This window comes from Mus caroli, unplaced genomic scaffold, assembly GCF_978045245.1.
Source record: "Mus caroli unplaced genomic scaffold, Mus_caroli_1 scaffold_7, whole genome shotgun sequence".
In the NCBI taxonomy this organism is placed as follows: Eukaryota; Metazoa; Chordata; class Mammalia; order Rodentia; family Muridae; genus Mus; species Mus caroli.
Genome location: NW_028227262.1, coordinates 92,232,492 through 92,249,319, shown reverse-complemented (window position 1 = coordinate 92,249,319; position 16,828 = coordinate 92,232,492). Strand labels below are relative to the sequence as shown.

Below are 16,828 nucleotides of genomic sequence, written 5' to 3'. Positions count from 1 at the left end.
CTGAACCCACAGCTTACCAATTCTGCCTAGTCTAGGTAACCAGCATGTCCTGGGAATCTCCTGCCTCTGGCTTCTGGAGGCTAGAAATACAGGTGGCCATCGCCCCTGCCAAGCTGTCACATGAGTTCCAGAAATCTGAACTCCATTTCTCCCTCACACTTGTACTTTTATCCACTGGGCCATCCCAGAAATGTACCTGTACAGATGCCTATCTTCCACAGCACAGCACCTTGGGCACTGCTGCCTTCAGCGACAGTAGTTAGCCAATCTCTTGCCAGTGAGTATACGTTAATGGGTTTCTTTCTCACATATACATAGTGTATTTAGATTGTACTCAGCCAACTAGCTAATTTTATTGGCATATATATATATATATTACACATATGATAATGGTTTTCATAAGAACATTTTCTTGTTTCAAAATGTATCAGTGTGTGTGTGCCATACATACATGATGTGTGAGGAGGCAAAGGTGTGACTATAACAGTACACATACATGTGCAAGTCAGAGGAAAACTTTGTGAAATAAGTTCTCTCCTTCCATCTTGGCATGGGTTCGGGGGTTTGAACTTGGGTCTCAAGGCTTGTGCTTCAGTCAGCTTCTCCTGCTAAGCATCTTATAGCCCTATAAGAACATTTTCACAAGGAATATGCTGTAATTTGACCATGTTTCTCCCCTGCTTTTCTCTTCCTTCTCTCTTCCTATTTGTCCTTTCTGTCTCCCTCAGATACAAACTGTAGATGGTTTCTTTTCTACTTTTATAATATGTGTGGCCTGGCAGTGGTGGCGCACGCCTTTAATCCCAGCACTTGGGAGGCAGAGTCAGGAGGATTTCTGAGTTCGAGGCCAGCCTGGTCTACAGAGTGAGTTCCAGGCCAGCCAGGGCTGCACAGAGAAACCCTGTCTCAAAAAAACAAAACCAAAATAATAATAATAATAATGATAATAATAATATGTGTATGTATGTGTGTATATGTGTGATATGATCATATATACCTATATAGATTGTATTTATTTATATGTTCTACAAATGAGAGAAACATCTAATATTTGTCTTTCTGACCAAATTGATGAACTTTCTTTCATCAGATTCGAGCTTTAATGCCTCAAGCAATTCAGCACAGTGCTTAAGCCCTGAGTTTGTATCTTGCCACTTGATAGGCATGTGACATCAGATGATGCTCAATGCCTCGGTGTCTCTGACTATGAGAAACGGATAACAATGGAACTCACCTGACAGGATGTGCTACAGCAATCAGTGCCTGGCCTGTAAGTGCTTGTTGGTAAAAGCTAACATTTTGTCCCTACAAATACAGTTATTTGATTAGTTGTACTTTTCTAATCGTTAAAGGGAAGTCAAGGGCTGGTGAGATGGTTCTCTGGCAAAGGCACCCTTGGGAACCTGACACCTGAATGCCATCCCCAGAATCCATGTGGTAAGAGAGAACTGACTCTCTAAAGTTGTTCTCTAACCTCCACACATATGTGTGTTATGCATGCACACCCACATATATTAGCACACACACAGTAAAATAATTAATTAATGTATTTTTTAATCAAGGGCATGAAGTAAATACTTCAGAAGGCTAAAGCAGAAGGATTTCAAAGTCAAGGCCAGCCTAGATTACATAGGCTCTATCTCAAAAATAAAAAATAAAAGATAAATGTAACCTCCAAGTATTACTATCACATAGTAAGGTTAACAGAAAAAGACAAAACAACACACATGTTCTAGAAGTAAGAGTCATCAGAGGTCTCTACTATGGGATGTGGGGGTTGTGGGAGAGGGGCCTATAACAGCTTCCCTGTCCACTTGACAAGATTAATAATCACCATGGGAACTCACTTCTAAGTTTATTGGTGAGCGTGTTTTCAGAAAAGTTTAATTGAGTAGGAAAGATCCACCCTGAATGTGGGGACCACCCCATGGGCTTTGGTCGTAGGCTGAACTAAAATGAGTAAGTGAGCTGAGTAAATCCATCTTTCTTTGCTTCTTAACTGAGGATGACTTGAAACAGTCTTCTCTTACGCCTACTGCCTGCCTGCCTTCCCCACATGCTGCACAGTGTCCCTGCAGACTATTAGCCACTTTAAAGGCATCTTTCAGATGCATTTTGTCAGATACATTTACCACAGGAACTGGAAAGGTAACTAACTTGGGAGTCTAGTACAATATTCTTTGTCTCCTGGGCTGGAAGAAGATGCCCAGTTATTAGGATGTCGACAGGGAAGAAGAATAATAAAGTCACAAACAACTGCCAGACGGAGCTGGAGAAACTCTCAAGAGCCCTGATGTGTAAATTTTTTTTTAGAACATGAAAATAAGGGCTGCTCAACTCTTGAAGTAACTGGGCTACAAGCCAAACCTACTGAGATTCCAAGAAGGACTTAATGAACCATATCTGGCTGATCCAACTGCTCCTTGTTTTAGTTTCTTGGAGTTTATTAGCAATCTCTGAGATCACGGAGGTTATCTAGCTCATTGGCAGGGCAAATGACAATGTGATTGAATATTCCTGGAATTTCCAAGTGGGGGTTGAGGGGTATTGAGAAGTAACTATGGAGAAAAGATCTTGACACTGAATCTGAACTTCTAATATAATTTATTGGGGCTCAAAAAATACCCTAAAATATTGTACCCTAGAACATATCTTTAATTAAGGGCACTTACATGTTTTAATATTCCTGCCAATAGATACAAATTTAGTTCATGAAAACTCAGACAAGGGACCAAGGCTAACTTTAACTGTTTCTTAGGTGGGTCTTTAAACAAAAAGGGAAATATCATATGCCTTTTCTAGCACCTGAAGCACTGTATAAGGGACTTTATCAAAGTAAATTGGTTATAAACTGTTTTCCCTCTGCTAAGCATCACTCATTTCCCAAAGATAATCATTTACCATTGTAGAGTTTGGGCCCATTCATTCACCTAAGATCATTTGCTACCCCCTCAAACTTGCCATAGCCCCCATGCGCCTCTATCTATGAGGAGGTGTATAAAAGTGTCTAGTTCTCACTGGGCTACTGAGTAATCACGTTTCTGTGACTGTTCCCTCTCATGTGAAATAAAATTGTTAACTTCCTTCTATTTTTTTTCCTATTGTCAGCTCAGCCCAATGAACATTCACATAGTGGAGGACTCTTCATTCACCTTGAAAATTCATATGTCTAAATTAACATCTTTCTGTTACATTCTAGAGCATTTAGTTAACATATAGGTAACTAAGGATTTCTGAAAAACAGTAAATGCAGAAAAATTGGTAGAGAAGGTTCAAAGAGCAGCCCTTCCAGCTGCAGAGATGATCGTCCCAAGATCATTCGAGATCCATCAAAAGAGTAAGCACTCCAAACGTGAGGGGATGAACACTGACCGCTTCACACACATCCCCCCATCTGAGGAAACATGCATGTAAACTGGAGGTACACAGATGTCTGTTTCTTTTCTTTTCAGTAAAGAAAAAAAAATGTGGCCAAGTACAGTGGTTTGAATAAAAATGGCCCCATAGGCCTGTATGTTTGAATGCGTAGTTACCAGGAACTGCAACTCTTTGCAAGAATTAGGATTAGCTATGCCAGGACCTAGTAAACACAGAAGTGGATGCTCACAGTCAGCTATTGGATGGATCACAGGGCCCCCAGTGGAGGAGCTAGAGAAAGTACCCAAGGAGCTAAAGGGGTCTCCAACCCTATAGGTGGAACAACATTATGAACTAACCAGTACCCCAGAACTCTTGACTCTAGCTGCATATGTATCAAAAGATGGCCTAGTCGGCCATCACTGGAAAGAGAGGCCCATTGGACTTGCAAACTTTATATGCCCCAGTACATGGGAACTCCAGGGCCAAAAAGTGGGATTGGGTGGGTAGGGTATGGGGGGACTTTTGGGATAGCATTGGAAATGTAAATGAGGAAAATACCTAATAAAAAATATATTAAAAAAAAGAAGAAGAAGATGGCCTAGTCGGCCATCATTGGAAAGAGAGGCCTATTGGTCCTGCAAACTTTATATGCCCCAGTACAGGGGAACTCCAGGGCCAAAAAGTGGAAGTGGGTGGGGAGCGAGGGGGGAGGGGATGGGGGACCTTTGGGATAGCATTGGAAATGTAAATGAAGAAAATACTTAATTAAAAAAAAAAAAAGAACTAGGATTAGGAGGTGTGACCTTCTCTACTCTGATGCTTTCAAATGCCATTCTAGACTCTCCACCAGTATAGACAGGACCAAAGAATATCCCCAACCTTTCTGACAACAGTTAACTCTGGGATTCGGCTCCTTCCATCTGGAAAAATACTTAGTAATTTGTTATCTTAGTCACTGTTCTATTGCTGTGAAAAGATACCCTGACCAAAGCAACTCTTATGAAAGGAAGCATTTAATTAAAGGCTTGATTACAGTTTCAGAGGGTTTGTCCATTATATCATGGTAGGGAGCATGGCAGAACACAGGCAGACATGATGCTCTACATACTGATTCATAGGCAGCAGGCAGAGAGAGACCAGCTTGGCTTGGACTTTTGAAACCTTAAATCCCAGCCCCAGTGACACAACTTCCTCCAACAAGGCCATACCTACTCCAAAAAGATCACACTTCCAAATCCTTCTAATTCTTGCAAATGATTGCACCCCCTATGAACTAAGCATTTAAATATATGAGCCTATGGAGGCCATTCTTATTCAAACCACCAGCTTCTCTTTACTGAAAAACAAGCAAACAAAACAAACAAAAACTTGGTCTTTACCACTTACAAACATACTTGCAATACGCATCTTTCAAACTGAAAACTCACATCCTAGAAGGATGCTTATACTGACAGCCAGTGCAGAGCATACATAAGGAATGTGGATGCTAATCCTAGCTCATAATTACCTCTGTGCAATCTCAGCTAATTCCCACTTTAAGTTCCTCATTAATAAAGTAGGATCAGCAAAAATTCAAGTGACAGCAAATGCTGGCGAGGATGTGGAGAAAGAGGAACACTCCTCCATTGTTGGTGGGATTGCAAGCTTGTACAACCACTCTGGAAATCAGTCTGGCGGTTCCTCAGAAAATTGGACATAGTACTACCGGAGGATCCAGCAATACCTCTCCTGGGCATATACCCAGAAGATGTCCCAACCGGTAAGAAGGACACATGCTCCACTATGTTCATAGCAGCCTTATTTATAATAGCCAGAAGCTGAAAAGAACCCAGATGCCCCTCAACAGAGGAATGGATACAGAAATGTGGTACATTTACACAATGGAGTACTACTCAGCTATTAAAAAGAATGAATTTATGAAATTCCTAGGCAAATGGATGGACCTGGAGGGCATCATCCTGAGTGAGGTAACCCAATCACAAAGGAACTCGCACAATATGTACTCACTGATAAGTGGATATTAGCCCAGAAACTTAGGATACCCAAGATATAAGATACAATTTGCTAAACACATGAAACTCAAGAAGAATGAAGACCAAAGTGTGGACACTTTGCCCGTTCTTAGAATTGGGAACAAAACACCCATGGAAGGAGTTACAGAGACAAAGTTTGGAGCTGTGACGAAAGGATGGATCATCTAGAGACTGCCATATCCGGGGATCCATCCCATAATCAGCTTCCAAACGCTGACACTATTGCATACACTAGCACGATTTTGCTGAAAGAACCCAGATAGAGCTGTCTCCTGTGAGACTATGCTGGGGCCTAGCAAACACAGAAGTGGATGCTCACAGTCAGCTATTGGATGGAACACAGGGTCCCCAATGGAGGAACTAGAGAAAGTACCCAAAGAGCTGGGGGAATCTGCAACCCTATAGGTGGAACAACATTATGAACTAACCAGTACCCCCCAGAGCTCGTGTCTCTAGCTGCATATGTATCAGAAGATGGCCTAGTCGGCCATCAGTGGAAAGAGAGGCCCATTGGTCCTGCAAACTTTATATGTCTCAGTACAGGGGAACAACAGGGCCAAGAAGTGGGAGTGGGTGGGTGGGGGAGTGGGTGGGGGAGCGTGTGGGGGACTTTTGGGATAGCATTGGAAATGTAAATGAAATAAATATCCAATTAAATAAATAAATAAAGTAGGATCAGAACAGTACCATCTCGACAGTTTGGTGTGAAGTTCAAGCAAATTGCAATTGTTCAAATAATAAGAAAAGTAACTGCAAAGCTAAATTGTTTTTTTAAATAAGTAAACCAAACTTAGGAGCGCATTAGCACTTTTTCTAAATTTCGCTTAGGTTCAGCTTGTAGAAAATGGAGATGATGTCTAAGAAGTATTTATTTAAGCAGAGCACACCTTGGTTTCCTGGAATATTTGTTCATTAGTTTCAGTTCCTCCCAACATGAATACAATTCACCTCACTTTGTGGTTTACAGTGTAGATTTCTGGTATTCACCTCTACAGACTCTGATTCACTCCATCTGAGGGGTCTTGAGAGGATGCATTTTAACAAGAATCCAAGTCATTCTGGGGCAGGAGTTTTCCAGCACCCTTTGAAAGAAGAGAGTGCTTGCAATTTACAGAACCAGGCTTCACCTTGCACTACTTACCTTTATTTAACTTAAACTTATCATCTCTCTACCCAAATTACCAATATGAATCCCAGCTTTGCTGTTTACTAGGTCTGTAGTTTCAAGCAAGTTATTTGACCTTTATGAGCCTGTCTCCTACATGTGAAATATAAAAAATAGACTCTAAAATGTGCTAATGGCCAATGTGCAAAATATTTATCTTTCTGTCTCTCTTCCTGATCACACATTCTCAACATCTTGTGCCTAGGTGAGACTATCTATCACATGCCAAGAGAGCCAGTCAGCCATGTAAGCAAGGGCAAGTCTTAAAATCGTCTGCCAATAGCATTCAGCTGGGACTGCCGAATAGGAACCACGGGGAAAGGCGGAAAGGCACACATGGATTCAGCATTACCACTGGGCAGGTGTGGATGGAAATGGGACCACAGGAGCCAGCATAAGTGGCTTGACACATCAAATTCTTACATCCCAGATATTCAATGGCAGAATGGCCTGAGAAGATTTTGAACAGTTGACATATTTTAAACATCACTTACTTCACCACTGAAAAGTATTTCTAATTTTTCATTTATTGATTTTAGAAACTTTTAATATGACCAAATATAGTTGGAGAATAGCCACAAATATAATAATTCACTATATGTTGAGTATTTTAATTAAATATTACCATCAGTTAACTTCTCTCCCCAGGAGGCAGATTAAATCAACACACATTGCAATCTAAGTTGGCTAATTTAGATATATAATACACATATTTTCAAGGATGACATACATGTGTAGGATTGGAGATCTTGACCTCAGAAGTAAGTGATGGAGACCACACCCCCAACAACCTACACAGCTTCTGTTTGTTCCTTGTCTACCTCTGCCTTGACTTTCTCTGTGCCCTTGCCTGGTTTCCTCATTCTGCTTACTGCTTGATTCCCACTGAAGAGTCTTCATAGCAAAATTACATGAAGTGATGGCCATGCCAATGGCAGGGGGCCAAGCACAAATATATAACTTGTTTAGGTGAAGTCCATACATACCATTTCCACTTCCCAGATAAAGACTCAAAGCATTTGGTACTTAGAACTAGGGAATATCCGAGCCTCCATAATTCCAGATAAGCTTCCAGAGATTTCGTCCCTGTGAGAAAGAATTAGTAAGAAGACTCCTGAAAGTCTAACTAGCTTACAAGTGGTCTAGGAGCATGTAATGAATAATCTCCAAAAATTAATTACTTATATCCCCTGTATTGAAGGGGAAACTACAGATGCCTTAGCTTCTGTTCCTGTGATAAAGCACTGACAAAAAGCAAGTTGGAAAAGAAAAGGTTCATTTCAGTTTATAGTCCATCAGCAAAAGAAGTTAGGGCAGGAACTCAAAGCAGGAAGTTGGTGGCAGGAACTGAAGGTGGAGCCATTGAGGAATTCTGCTTACTTGATTGTTCCTTGTGGCTTGTTCAGCCTGCTTTCTTATACAACCCAAGACCACCTGCTCAGGGTTGGTACCACCCACAATGAGCTAGGCTCTCCCACATCAATCATTAATTAAGAAAGTGCCCTTCAGATTGCCTACAAGTCACCTAATTGATGGCAGCATTTATTTGACTGAAGTTTTTCTTTCCAGACAGCACTAGGTTGTGTCAAACTAACAAAATATAGCCAGGACAACAGCCATTGGCTTCTTCATCCATTGAGAAAACTATGAAGATGGGATAATAAAGAGACCTCTCTGTGTCTCTTATACTATTAGTACAGTGGAGATCATAAGCATTCTTTCCATCAAGTCGTTCACCAGCAAGAACAAATGCATCTCTTGTGCCTGGAGATGCATTTGGCCGAGGAGCTTGGTGCCCTCTGCTATAAGTTAAATCTGACTCTAGAAAAGAAAAATGACTCGTAATTACCACGGGAGAGAATCAAAGGAAAATGGTTATGTGACTTCTCAGCTGTGAGAGGACTCAGAGTCAAGGACAGCTTCCCCATCCCCAACTCCCTGGGTGAAGGAAGAGAGTTAGGAGGGCAGCCCCTGGAGGTGACTGCTCCATCCAAGAGCCTAGCACTTACTCATCACATGTCCTTGTTCCTCCAGGCCTCATCAGTATTGCCTGTCTCTAGCCTAAGCCTTAGAAGTTTACTCCTGTCTGTTTAAATTAGCTCAGAGTAGGGACACACATCAAGAGATGCCCTGAGTGTTGAAGATGAAAGTGCTTAGATGTAGCCACCTACCTATCCACCCACTTTTTTAGGATGATGGGCATCCTGTTCTATTTTTCACATTAGTCAGTCTTTTTAATTCAGATGAAAATTACCAAAAAAAAAATTTAATCCCAAGTTAAAAGCTTGACTGGTAAAGGTTTATAATTACTTTGACATATTAGAAACTGGTGTGAGAGTGGTTGCTAAGGGACTGGGGAGGTGAAGGAATGAAAATGTCTTCCCTGACCCCAGAGCATCTACCCAGACCTAACAGAGGGGAGCCATGCCTCTAACACCACATTCCTGGCTAATGCTGCCCTTCAGGTCACTTCTATGGCTGTTCTTTAAAGTGTGACCATTTGAGCAGTGGCAGTAGAAACATCTGGAACTTGTCAGACATATAGATTCTTGGTAGCTCATCTGGTTTTCAAACAAAAAATCTGAGTTACCAAGTGACTGTAAGACACCCTTAGATGGGAACACAATCACCTGAGAAAGTTGATTCATACACTAGTACCCCAGTCCCTGTCCCATAACCACCAGTCTGGACTTCTGGAATTGTCTTTCCAGGTGAAAACCACTGATCTTAATGCCTGAGAGAACCTACACAGAAGCATATAGGAGTAATTTTTTTTAAGTTGTCATATAAGACAGACAGGGAAGCCAGGAAGCAATCAGAACCTCTATAGCACAGTGCTTCAAGACTGCAGTTTAAAAAGTATTGATTGGACACTGTATGTGTGTGTGTGTCTGTGTGTGTGAATCTATGTCTGTGTATCTGTTAGCTTCTATATGCCTGTGTATGCATGTGTTACTATTGAGTACACACACAGGTATGTGGGCATATGTGCATACACAATCAGAACAGGACCTTGGATGCTTTGCTCTATCATTCTCTGCCTTATTACCTTCACAAAAGACCACTGGTCTTGTAACAAACAGAAAGCTTAACTTTTCAGCTAGGCTAGTTGGCCAAAGAACTCTTCAGACCCATCTGTCTCCACCACAATATTGAGGTTGCAGGCATATACAACCATGCCCAACTTATGGCTGCTGGGGATTCTAACTCAGGCCCTAATTCTTGCAAAGAAAGTGCTCTTATCCATTGAGTCATTTCCCCGACCCCTTGGTTATACTTTTATTTTAAATCAATGCTTAGAGATTGGAGGTGTAATTTAGTGGTAGAACACTTGTCAGACATGAAGGTCCCATCCAGGAAGGAACTGAGGGTAGGAAGGAGAGAGACATGGAACAATGAGAGATTTAGCACTAATAGTACATGAAAATGTTAAAACAAGGCCAAAACAATGTCAGGTAGAAATAATAAAACCTTAAAAGGCTTCCAAATGGCTAATATATAGACTGTTAGCCTTAATGAAATGAGTTTCACCAACAGTATCAAAATAAATACCTACTCATTCAGAAAGGTCTCTAATAAAAGCTAGGAGCCACTGATAATCTTCCATAGATAGTTGGGCTATACATAAACAGCTGTGGGAAGGGGTTTTTTTTTTCACTTGTTTGTTGTTTATTCTGAGTTAGATTTTCATTGAAAATTGATTAAGCTTTGATCTCAAAACTATGAAAACAAATAAATATATAAAACACCTGTGTTTGGGGCTCAGTGGGTAAAAGAAGTACTCTACAAGCATGAGGCACTGAGTTCAAATCCCCATGAGCCCATGAACAAAGTTAGACATGCCAGTAGCTTCCTGACACATCCCTAACACTGAAGGAGGCAAAGGCAACCAGTTTAGCTCAAACAGTGAGCTTCTGCTTCACCAAGAGACCTTGTCTCAAGGCCATAAGATCAAGAGCAATAGAGGAAGACTCTAGACATCCTGCTTTGCCCTCTTCATGGACACAAATGAGCACATACACCACATACAACATACATACATACATACATACATACATACATACATACATACATACATACAGTAAACACCTCTCTTTATTGTATGTCAGGTCCCCATTTGAACTTTGACATCTTATCTCACTGAATTTCTACTGCAAAATAAGAGCAGGGGACCATCACTATCCTCGATGCAATAAATCTCAGAGGCTCGAAGAATTTAAATTTTTATGAGAAGATACAGCTGACTGTAGACCCTGAGTTTGGTGTTCCCCTAAGGTCCTTGACTTTAACTACCACCTCAGTAATACCCAAGGTGATCCTTTCTCCATTAAAGCTCTGACACTCTCCTTGCAGAACTTTCCATTGCTTCCCTTCCCCAGAGCTAAGACAAAACTTTCAAAGCATGCCACTAAGCGAGAAACTACAGGAGTTATAAATGAGAACTAAGCACGCAGAATCTAATACAGACGCGTGGAGAAATGAGTCTGCATCTCAGGAGACTTCCTGAGACCAGATTCTTGAGTTTGCTACATGAGCAGTTAGCTCCCTGTGCCTTGCTGTCTTCCTCTGTAAAATGGTGATACCAATTTTCATGTGGCAATCTCACTCAGAACTTGTCCGGTTGGCTTGTACAATAAACACTTAGGATTCAGCATACCAAGCTAATGTGCTCCTGGAGTTCACAAATTCTGTGCTATTTTGTCTGATAACATAAATTTATAATGAAATCCGATGCAGTTCAGCCAAAGGCAACCTAATATTGTGGGAGCAGTTCATCCTCTTCTTACAGAAAGTAAAAATGAACTTGGCTCACAAGCCTAGTTATCTAAACCAACTGTAGGTCTAAAATATGACCTTTTCTCCCTCCTCTTCCTCTTCCTCCTCCTCTTCCTCCTCTTTCTCTTTTTCTTTTATTCTTTTTATTCCTTTTTAGTCAAGGTCTTACTATGTTGCCCTTGTAAGCCTAAAACTTGCTGCATTGCTATGTATTCCAGGCTGTCCTGGAACTCACAAAGAACTGCCTGTCTCTATCTCCTGTGATCTGCAATTAAAGGTATATGCTGCTGGGCTTGATAGCATGTGTCTCTGATCCCAGCATTGAGGAGATAGGCAGGCAGATATCTGTGAGTTTCAGAGAGCCTAGTCTGTACAGTGAGACCCTATTTCAAAAAGATAAAAAGATAGAAAAATGAGAGAAGAAAAAGAGAGAGGGAGGGAGGGAGGGAGGGAGGGAGGGAGGGAGGAAAGGAGGGAGGGAGGGAGAGAGGAAGGAAGGAAGGAAGGAAGGAAGGAAGGAAGGAAGGAAGGAAGGAAGGAAGGAAGGACAAGACATGACATACCCAGCCTGTAGCTTTCTTTAGAAAGAACAAAATTCAGAAACCTTTTTGCTTCTGCTTAAGAATCTTAGGTGATCTAAAACTCAAAACATAATTTCAAATGGACATAAAAGCATGAAATGCAAATGGAAGGATTGACAAAACTATTCGTAAGCAATAAAAAAGTTAAAGTGGAAAGTACTTCCAGGGTGTACTCATGACCTCTAGAACAAAAATTAATTCAATGCAAACTACTAGAAATTTGCTTTATGCAACTATAAATTATACAAATTAATTATAACACCCAAACAACTACTCCACATCAGGGATGTGTATGTTTGTAATTCAACTGAAACCACCAAAAGCTAGTAATGAAGAGTTCCACAAGGAAAGCCCAGACTTCATCTTATATAATTAGGCCACAGAGCAGGACACACTGTATAAAAGCTAAGTGTATGTTCACATGTTAGAAATGACCTCTAAATACCTTAGTAGTGCCTCACTCTTGCACAATATGGATATTCTCCTGACCATTTTCCCTCTAATACTTCCTTTGAGTTTTCACTGCGTAGGAAACAATACAAACAGATCTGAAATGCTGATCTTAGCAGAACACATGACTCCTATTCTAGTCTTCTTTCCAGGAGTACACCAATACATATCCTCTAGATGGAGAAAATATCCTTAAAAATAACATTTTACAGTGGTAAATCCTCCCTTCAGAAAATTGTGTGTCATCTTTCAGTGGAAAAGTTGTTTTAAAAAAGACAAAAGCTGAGGTGGACATTGAAAATATTTCATAAGAAAATGCTTAAGGACACGAACATGGAGGTATCCTTAGCTCTCAGCGGGTTGAAATGTAAGCCAGGTTCCTGTCCACTAGCCTCAGTCAGTCTCTTGTTTGTTAACAAAACCAATATTACACACCTAATCTACTGAGTCCTTTAAACATGACAAGCAACCTTATTGAGCATTCATAACCAAAGGGCAGGCCAATGAATGCTTTGTTAGTTACTGTTTTACTAATAAATTAAGAAATTTACTTCCAGTTCCACAAAATTAAAAAAAAAAGCCTGATAGATTCAATAGATCCTATGAATATCTAAAACTAAAAATGCCCAAGTAGGTTTTCCTCTTTTCTGCCTTGAGAAGGTGGAAAGGTTTAGTGCCTGTATAATACTCAATATTTGCATAGTATTCTACCATTTACAAACAAGATTCTACTTGCATTGTAGTTCAACAAACTAGTGAAATAAGTACTGCTGTCAGCCCCATACCACAGATGAATAAACTGATACTCAGCCACGTGTCTGACTCAAAATCACAAGAAAAACATGGGAGGAAGCTTAGATTCACACCTTAGTTCAGATTTTGTGTGAGCTTTTCACTTCTAGCACACTTCCTATCCAAGAAAAGTCACACACACACACACACACACACACACACACACACACACCCCAGAACACTTGCATTCTTCACCCGTGGAAAGTGGTCTTAGACCTGCAGAAATTTCCTTATCACTTCCTGATTTCCCTGGAAGAAGACAGGAAGGAATGCTTAATTCTTCTTTTGTCCTGTCTGTGAGAATAAAGATCTCTCCTCATGGTGCAGATACAGGTGCAAAGTTAGCAAAGGGGGTCTTTAGGGTGTGTCTGTATAGTTCCCCTCTGCACTTAAACCCCTATGAACGAATGACAGTCTTGAAATAACCGTTACTGAATCATAAATGCATCTTAACTCTAAAAAAGCCATGGGTATGAAGACAAGAAAAGTGAAATAAGGTTGGAAGACAGAGCCTCTCATCATCCCTTCTCCCCAAAGACAAGAACCAGAGAGCACTTCCGCGGGTCTCCAGGCAGGCGCAGCGGTCAAAACTCACCTCCTGGGCTGTCGCTGGGGGAGGACTGGGACATAGCTGGCAAACGCCTCAGCACCGGGGACAGCTCCGTGCTCTCAAACTTTGAAATCTGCTGGCTGTGCTTGGCCGGCGGCGGTTCCCAGGCTGGGGAAGGTCTGAAAGAGCCTTGATGCCCGAGTACCCGACGCTGGGTTCTAGAGTCTTTGAGAGACGCGGGAGCAGCGAGCGGCACTTCTTGCTGAGGCGGCGACGATCCCGGCTGCACGACGGTGTTGCGGGACCGCGCCAGCACGGAGGAGACAGAACCCATCCCAGCGGGCCAGGTCGAGATCCTCGGGGATCCGCACCCCTTGGCAGCCAAAGGCTGGCTCCCTTCCCACCCCGGGCGCCCCTGGTGGACTGCGCCTCCTCTGACACGAAGGCAGCTGAGCAGGGTGCAGGGAGAATTAAATGCTCCCACCGGAGGTGGACTGAAATAATCTGGTTGGTGTCTGCCTGTCTGGCTGACCAGAGCGGATAGGGGCACAGGGGGATGGAAGTTTGTTGATTCAGATGTTCTGAGGCATTACTGGAGGAAAGGGCGTGGCGGTAAGAGAGGAGTACTTTTTCCTCCACTCTGCACTTGGTTCACCTGGGGCCAAAGCTATGGCGCATCCTTCCTCTCCAGTACAGTCCCCAGAGAGGATGAAACCTCTACCAAAGATGGAGAAGGAGCCTGCATTGTTTTCATCCCCCACGCACCATATTCTTGGTAGTACCCTGCACGTAATACAATGAAATATGATCACATCTATTCCACATTTTCCTCCCCCCCCCAACTTCTTTCAAATTCCCCATACACACTTTGAGCTCCCAATTTCGTGTCTTTCTTTAAATAACCCACTAAGTTCAGTGCTGTTCATATGTTCATGGATGCGGGGCTGACCACTAACGAGAGCATGAGAATCTCACCAATAACCTCTGAAAGTTAATGTCGCTTCTCTACCTAGACTGTGATTCGTTGATGACACCCTGTTCAGTTCGGTCCCTGTGCCTAGCTTGTCAACCTCCCTCATGTGTTTTCTCTGTGCCCCTCAGCCTGGGCATTGCCCCCGTTGTGGCTGTCAAGACTGCCTATTCTTCTTTTTCAGAGGTTGAGCCCAGGAAGGAAAGTGGAAGTAGAGAAAGAGTCATCTCAGCTAGTTCTGTTCTTGAGAGCCAGCGAGGAGGCGCCAGCCCTGACAACTCCCAAGGCATTACACCAGAGCAACCTGGGCTCTGTTAATAGCCTGCTTTTCTGCCTGTGGTGAGGCCTTTGGCTCCATCCTGCTCTGCCAGCAGTAAGAAGATAGTGGTGTGGGATGCAGGAGTGGAAAGGGGAACCTGGGATGGTGCTCTAGCTAAAATATGTTGTTCAAAGGGGTTTTAGGTACTGCCCAAGGTACACAACCAAGTAGTTATAGAAGTGGACTCTATGGGACTCCTCTTTCTAAATCGAGTTTCCTATCCATTCTGTGCCTGTTCTAAAGATTTTTAAGCACTGGAATGTGAAGCAAGACAATTACTTGTTCAATATACAGTATATTTGAGATTACATTGTGTAAAGGGAGGCAGACCTCCCTCTACAGAGTCCAGCACTCTTTATGGCATTACACTATGGCTCTTAGCACTCATCTTTAAATTGCCATGCTCACTAGTAAATATAAAATAATATCATCACAGTGGTGGAGTCCAAAAGCAATCAGATCAATAGATGGGAGGAGAAAGGGGTTTTAGAATCTTCAATTGGTATTTAGAGGCACATCAGAGGATCAGCCAAGACAGGACACCTACAGGACACATACCCTTTCTCTCTTTCGACTTGTTTCACATAGGTGAAGAAAAAATGCCAAAATCATAATGCTTGAGCCACAGTGTTACTCATGAGACTCCAACTAATTGGCCCACACAGGCTGTTACCTGGCTCCTTTTACCTTGCAAGAGCTAGAGTAGTGTCTTTTTACTCAGCCAATCTCAAGGGCCCATCTTCTCAGGGCAAGCCAAAAGAATGTTACAGGGTCCATCTCCAGGACAGAGAAATGTGTAGATACAGAGTAACTGTAGTGAGTGTAGGAAACTGGCTCAGATAGAGGTGAATATGGAGAGTGACATGCCTCATGACCTGCAGTTAGCAAATTGAAGATCCGGAAGAGGTTGCCTGACGTTCCAGTTCAGCTCCAAGGTCTAAGAAGTGGCAGAGCTGATGAGATCAACTCTGAAAGTGTGAGTCTGAGTCAGAAGCAGGACAGCCAGTATCCCTGCTGAGATGTACAAGCACATTCTCCTTACTGAACCTTTTCGTTCTGGTCAAGCCAATGGCTTGAGTAAGCCCCAGCCCCCACGGCAGGGATAGTCCGCTTTAATGAGTCCACCAAGTCAAACATAATCTTAACCTCACAGACACTCCTAGAATAACATTTAACCAAATACCTGGGCCTTCCATGGCTCCACCAGTCAACATATAAGACTAATCCTGCCATTGCAGCTACATGAATTGCTTTTTAACTCTTTGATCCCATTTTTTCCTTTCCTGGCTAGCCCGAGATCTGTAGCCCTGTTGTAAATCCTCACTCTGGAAGGCACCTGTAGGAAGCAGAGTTTCTAGATATGCACGTCTTACTCTGGCACTTGATCTGGTTTTCCTGTGAACCAGGTTCAGACATAGTTTAACCACCAAACGTTTGGTTTTGCTATATACTCACTTATAAGTGGATATTGGCTGTTGAGTAAATGATAATCATACTGCAATTCACAGACCCAGAAGAGCTAAGAAACAAGGGGGGAATTTAAGGGGGAATGCATGGGAAGTCCCACTGGGAAGGGACTTTCTCTGGTCCATTATTTCCCCCACTATGCCCCATCCTCCCTTTTTGGAATGGTGATGTATATCCTGTGGCATTTTATGTTAGAAGTATATGATCTTTTTTTAAAAAAAAAAAGCAGGAGCTTGCAATTAAGTGATCTCTTTGAGTCTAAGAAGAACTTTAGACTTCAAGCTTTTAAACAGTGCTGAAACTGTGAAAGACTATGGGGATGTGTACTGTTGTATAAGATGCATTTTGTGTTATGATATGGCCAC

At 42.1% G+C, this 16,828-nt stretch overlaps 1 protein-coding gene across 3 annotated transcripts in view; it reads right to left on the bottom strand.

Moving 5' to 3' along the window:
* Pde1c (phosphodiesterase 1C) overlaps window positions 1-14,080 on the bottom strand; it is a 575,927-nt gene extending 561,847 nt beyond the window's left edge. Inside the window, exon 1 of one of the 3 annotated variants that reach the window (XM_085840595.1) lies at window positions 13,753-14,080. In XM_085840595.1, coding sequence (XP_085696721.1) covers window positions 13,753-14,041 — 289 coding nt within the window. In that variant the 5' untranslated portion in view covers window positions 14,042-14,080. The remainder of the gene's footprint in view (window positions 1-13,752) is intronic. The other 2 variants (XM_029478709.2, XM_085840594.1) reach the window with 2 other exon arrangements.
* Between the last annotated feature and the right edge of the window lie 2,748 nt (window positions 14,081-16,828).